General features: G+C 52.0%; 1 protein-coding gene across 1 annotated transcript in view; it reads left to right on the forward strand.

Annotated features, from left to right (window-relative positions):
• Positions 1 to 131: 131 nt before the first annotated feature.
• LOC104531478 (dihydropyrimidinase-related protein 3) overlaps positions 132 to 6,026 on the forward strand; it is a gene marked incomplete at its 5' end in the record, with an annotated part of 9,589 nt that continues 3,694 nt past the window's right edge. The window contains 4 exons of the mRNA XM_010176368.1: positions 132 to 212; positions 472 to 540; positions 3,056 to 3,176; positions 4,608 to 4,764. Of these exons, the coding sequence (XP_010174670.1) occupies positions 132 to 212; positions 472 to 540; positions 3,056 to 3,176; positions 4,608 to 4,764 (428 nt within the window). The remainder of the gene's footprint in view (positions 213 to 471; positions 541 to 3,055; positions 3,177 to 4,607; positions 4,765 to 6,026) is intronic.

A 6,026-nucleotide genomic window follows, 5' to 3' on the forward strand; every position in this document is an offset into this window, starting at 1 on the left:
CTGGGCCCTGCTGCTGCCAGGCCTTGGCTGGGGTCGAGGGGGGCCGTGGGGGCCATGCGGGGTGCTGAGGCCATGCAAAGGCCAGGGCAGTCTGTCTGCTCAGTAATTGTTTTTTCTTCTCTCTGTTTTAGCTCTATGAGATATTCAGCTGCCTGGCAGAGCTGGGTGCCATAGCTCAAGTTCATGCTGAAAATGGAGATATAATTGCACAGGTAACTAACTACTCTTCTGGTATGCGGGGACTGAAAGTCTGTCCCAGGCAGATTTGTGTGGGGCATTAACAAAATGACTCTAAAGCTGCATGGACATCTTTTTGCTGTACAGCAGCAGTATAAAATTAACCAAGATTTTCTGCTGTGACTATGTGGCGGCAGTCCCAAGGGAAGGGCTCGACACAGGAGGGTTCTGCTTTTCTGTGTGGTTGATAGTTTCACAGTCTAGTAACATCCCTCTGTCCTTTCGACATCCTAGGAAGAAGCCAGGATGTTGGAGATGGGAATTACTGGCCCTGAGGGCCACGTGCTGAGCAGACCTGAGGAGGTAAGATGCAAAGGACAGTACCAGCCTTGCTGCACTGAAGAGCTTTCATAGTAGGGCTTAGTATATGTAGTGGGGCCAGGTAAGCATCAGGGAGGAGTGGGGATGTATGCATCTATGGGTATCCGTTTGTACAGGCAACACTGTTTTGTTCGTCATCAGCTCAGGAAAGAGCGAGGTATGCATTTGCAACAAACATGTTTCAGTCTTGCTCTGGTCTCCTGGCAGAGACAAGAGCTTATGAGTCTCCCAGAGATTAATCCATCAAGAAAAAGGTCTGTATGGCTGTATCAGCATTTGGGGCTGGTTTGGGGGCATTTGTCTTGTATAGTGACTGCACGGTATTAGAGGCCTGAGAAGAATCAAATGGTGAGTTTTAGTTCCTCTGAAAATGGACTGTTCGTGTTTGTCAGACTGCAGACAGATTCCAGCCTTTTCCTACTTAATCTCTGCTTAGGGTCTAAAGTGTGTTTCAAAATCAGATGGACAAAGCCATTGGTGGAAGGAGAGGGGGAATTTCCTGGCTACACATCATTGTCAAGACACCAATTAGATTACTTCTAATTTTAGCTCACAGGGTATTTCTCTGTTTGGTCCCTTAATCTGAGTTGAGTCTAATTTTAGATAGGTTTTCTTGAGATAGCTCCCTGCTGAGAGGTGCTTTTAACTTTCTACAGCATGTGAAAGAAGAAAACAATAGGAATTTGGTACAATCACACAGCTGAGCAGGGGAGCATGAGGACAGATTTGTACTTCAGGGCCTGCTTGAAATAAAATCAGTTAGCTTAAATTAAAAGTGTAAGAAGTTGACTGTATTATGACTTGTAACATAATATATAGCCTAGTGTAACCCAGTGCTCGTTCTCTTTGAAGGATGAGACTGTAAAGCATTTTTCTGTACAGGGAAGAGACTCAGTGTCAAGTACAGTAGATCAGAGTCCCTCTGTGTGTGAACTGCCATTTATTTTTTATGGCTCTAGACCCGTTGCCTCTAGTTGGCAAACTAAGCGGCCATTATGGGATGCTGTGGTTGTGCCAGGATTTCAGAACTGTCATATTATCATAAGACAGCACTGCAGTTCTTTTCATCCAAAGCTGGTAAAACATTGTTGAGTGTTTGATCTTGAAATGCCATTAAAGCATAAGGTAACTGAGAACAGTGCAAGAAAGCTCTAGATACCATCTGTTCAGCCAAATCCAGATCTCATTACCTTTGAAAATAAAGTGTACCCCTTCCAGAACGTCCTCTACCTGGCAAAATGTTAAGTAGACCGCAAATGACACTGCTGCCCCCCACAAAGCCTGCAGGTTGATGGCAAAGGATTGGGAGAGTGGTCCATATCTCTTCGGGTCTGCTCCATCCCAGAGGGACCTCAGTGGGGGTTAGAGACATGCTCTTCTGTCAGGTGATGGTGGTGACTTGGTAGTGCAGGATAGTGCTGCTCTGTATTGTAACCTGCTGTGAAGGATATTCAGTGATGCCTCTGCTCCTGACCGCATGTTAAAACCCTGTCAACTACTCAAAGCCCTGAGTGTCCCAATAAAAATGTTTGTTTGTTTAGATTTAATTTTTAAAGAGTCTTCAGGCAGAAGAGAAAAACCTCTTTTCACTGTGCAGCAAATAGGCCTGCAGAACTACAAGAGGGGTGCGGGTGCATGTGTGTTTGGGTGCGGTGCTCTGTTCCTCCTGCTGCTGGGAGAGCTCAGCCTGCGGGGCCAGCCGCGGCAGTCGCTCCCTGCAGCCGCAGTCCCAGCCTCCCCTGGGAGCTAGCTGGTTGGTACATTGTCTTTTTAAGGCTTCTGTTTTGAACTTTCTCATGCTGAAGCTTGAAGCCAAACTGTAGAGCAAACACTTGGAGAACCTCTAGGGTTGAGCTCAGGCTGAGCACAGGCTGATGTAATAGTCCAAAGATATCCCTCGTGATGGAAATCCACCCTCCGCTAGCAGCCAGACAGTGAACCACGGGGTGGGTGTCAGCAGGCTGGGACGAGCGGCAGCGGCGTTGCAGGATGGCCAGACCCTGGTGGGAACAGCCTGCCAGCATGTAGTTTGCTGCACCCCAGCCACAGGCAGGGTGACGTTTGGTTAAACCAAATGTGGCCTCAGGAGAGCCTGGAGCATTGAGTGGACTGAAGGGACCTGTCTGCTGTCTGGCGTCAGCCTGTGAGCCATGCTGTCAGGCCTGGGCAGCGGTCCCTGGGCTTCTCTGCCTGTCAGGAGATCTGGAACCAGGCAGTGGAAAAAACAGCAGATGCAGCTCTGCACTGGCCCCAAGCACGGTCCAGGCAGCGCTCCCCTGCCGAGCGCCCTGGGGCTGTACCCTGCTGGTTGGGCTGGGCCCTAGGGAGACTGAAGCTTCCCCCCTCAGGTCTCCCTGGTTAACCTGCCCTTGGGGAGTCAAGGGTAAGAGCGAGGGCACAGGGCATCAGCAGTGATCTGTGGTGTGCTGAGAGGAGCTGGGGCTCTTCCCTGCCTGTCCAGTGCTCCTCTGCAGCCATGCACTGTACTCTCTTCCAGCTGGAAGCAGAAGCTGTCTTCCGGGCCATCACTATCGCCAGCCAGACCAACTGTCCTCTCTATGTGACTAAAGTGATGAGCAAAAGCGCTGCTGACCTCATCTCACAAGCCAGAAAAAAAGGTGAGTGTCAGCTGCTGCTGCACACAGCCTTGCTGTTGCCGCTGGGATCCTGGACAGCAGGACTAAGTGATCCCCATATCCTTATGGTTGTTTTTCCAAGACCACCCCTATGCCTCAAGTGCAGTCCGGTGCTTCCCCTTCTGCTGGGGAGCAGTTAGTTCAGGGATTTACCCAACTTGTGAAGGGCGCGGGGACACTGCACCAGGCCACGTGGAGCCACCTCCTCTTGTCACATCAGGTCATATCAACATGTGGGTCACAGGTAGGAGCAGTGCTTTAAACACCAAAGTTTGTCTGTGAAGGGCTTTCTGTGAGGAGACTCTTTGGACCCATGTGCAAGTGATTTGAGCTACTCATATAGCTCTGGTCTCCCTTTGAAGTGCTGGCCCCTCAGGGGTACCTGGGTGCCTTTTCAGGTGGCCAGGGGCTCCGTTTGTCACTGGTGGTGGAGTGCAGGGATTCCCCACATGCATGTGTGCACTTCCACAGCTGTGTTCAGTGAGCCTCTGTAAAAAGGGCTGGGGGAAAATGTAGAAAATGCATTTATAGGGAGGGTCTTGGTGGAGTTGGTAATGGTGTCTCCCAGAAGCACTCGCCCAGGCTGTAGCGTGTGTTTGCATAGAAAAGCACCATTTCTCAGTCCCCATCCTGGTTTATCAGCATGACAAGCCCTGCTCTGCAAAAAACCCTTGGCCACCAGCTGCTGCCCTCTCCCCTGGCCTGTCCCTGGAGTCAGGCACCAGAAGGCAAGTGAGGAACAGGAGTGGGAGATGGGCCTGCCAGCTCTTTGGTGGCACATGGTAAATATTTACGAAGGATAAAGGAGGAAGAATGCACAGGAGATGACGATAAAGGGCGTTGAGAAAGGCTTGTTAGTCTGCCCGGCGTGGGTTCAGTGCCAGGCTGCATTGTGGTCTGCCTGTCCTGCTGCGGGCTGTCATTTCTTGTCAAATTGCCTGACCCCTGCCAGGTGTGCCTGCGCTGCCGATCGGCTCTGAGATGTGGCTGTTGTTCTTGGGCTGAAGGTCAGCAGGATGAAACGCCTCCTGCCACCGAGTGGGGGCACCAATGCTTGCAGGAAGGGCCGGAGGGACCGAGGGTCTTGCTTCCTAGGAGCATGGCCAGGGCAGGGCAGGTTGTGAAGCAGCCATCTGCCAGGGAAGGAGGTCAGGTTGCCAGTGTCATTCGTCTCTCTGTGTCCTTGAGCAGGAGGGCCTTATGGTGATGGTGAGAAGAGTTCGCCCCTGACACCAGTGTGGGCCTTGCTGTCCCTCCTGCCTGCCCCAGTGCCTGAAGTCCAAGCAGGCAGCGTGGGCCAGCCCAGCGTGGGTCTGGGTGTCCTCTGGGCACAGCAGGCTGTCGATAGTGCTGTGGAACAGAGAATGCCTCCAGGCCCCACCAAAGCAACATCCTTTCTATCCCCCTTTCCAGGCAACGTGGTGTTTGGTGAGCCGATCACGGCCAGTCTCGGGACTGATGGGACGCACTACTGGAGCAAGAACTGGGCTAAGGCTGCAGCGTTTGTGGTCTCTCCACCTCTGAGCCCAGATCCAACAACTCCTGACTACATCAACTCCCTCCTGGCCAGGTAAGTGACAGTGCTGCTGGGTGATGCTGCTAGTGGAAGAAGTAGACTCTGGCCTTGGAGATAGGGTAGGAAGAAGTTTGGGAGGATCTGGGCAGTGTAGATGTTAGTCCAACCTGAACCACTGTAGGTATTTAATGAGCTGGCAGATGAAATGGCTCTGACCCAGAGCCATGCTGGCTTGTCCCTGAGAGTGGAGGGAGGACAGGGGAGGCACCATAGGCTTAACATCAGTAACAAGGAAAATACCAGGGCAAGTAGTCATGAACCATTTAAAATGCCCTGAAGAAGGCAAAGAAGTGAGGACCAGCTAACTCAGACTTGTGAACAAAAGCGTTCACCAAGCCAGAGAACCCCTTCTGCTGTGCGGGGTGGTGAATGGCTGCCTGGGTTGTGATAGCTGCAGGAGCAGGGGGGAGAGTTACAGGTGTGACAAGCCAGCAGGGGCCCCCTGGTTCAGTACAAAATAGAAGTTCTCTCACGCTCATATAGGTGAGCAGCTGTACAGCCTGCAGCGTACACGAGGCCTTTAAGGGCAGCTTGTGCACATCTGACAAGGATGGTAGGTCATTTTTTCACCCTGAAGGCAGGGGAGTGGGGAAGGGATTTGTTGAAAATAGAGAGCAAACAATGAAAGCACTTCAGCAATTTGCTCTGACCTTTCACAGTTACACTCCATCCTTTCACTGGCAAGGCACGCGCAGCAGCTAAGGCCACGGAGCTCATTGCTGGCCCTGTCCCCGTGCCTCGTGTGAATCGCAGGCCCCTCTCGCCCTGCGTTTGCACGCTGAACTGTGTGCGTGGCGGCTGGTCTGTGTTAGCCAGGCAACAACTGACACCGAGGGAGTTGTAAATGGAGATGACCTTTGAGGTAATGCTGGAAACATCTCTGACTAGATGAGCAAGGGATGACTGGTCAGTAGGAGGTCTCAGCTGAGGGGCACATTAGGATAAACCTGGGATGTGCCAGGGTGGAGGTGCCATAGCTGGCATAAGAGAGATGCCAGTGCATCTGGGGTCTGAACATGCAGCTCAGCCTGGATTTTGCTGTGGTCAAGGAGCAGGAGATGCCTCTGCTCAGCGTGGATGTATGAAATGGGTGCAGGTCTTAGGGACTGTCAGGGAAAAGTGAACCCAGCTCCTGAACTGGATTTTGAATCCTTCCCTTCCACTTCAAATTTACCCCAGACCTGAGAGGAGAGGCAAGAGCACTTCTTGGTCCCTGGAGCCCACAGGTGTCTGTCCTGACACCTTTCACACACCGT

The sequence above is a fragment of the Antrostomus carolinensis genome, unplaced genomic scaffold (assembly GCF_000700745.2).
Source record: "Antrostomus carolinensis isolate BGI_N321 unplaced genomic scaffold, ASM70074v2 scaffold27009, whole genome shotgun sequence".
Lineage (NCBI taxonomy): Eukaryota > Metazoa > Chordata > Aves > Caprimulgiformes > Caprimulgidae > Antrostomus > Antrostomus carolinensis.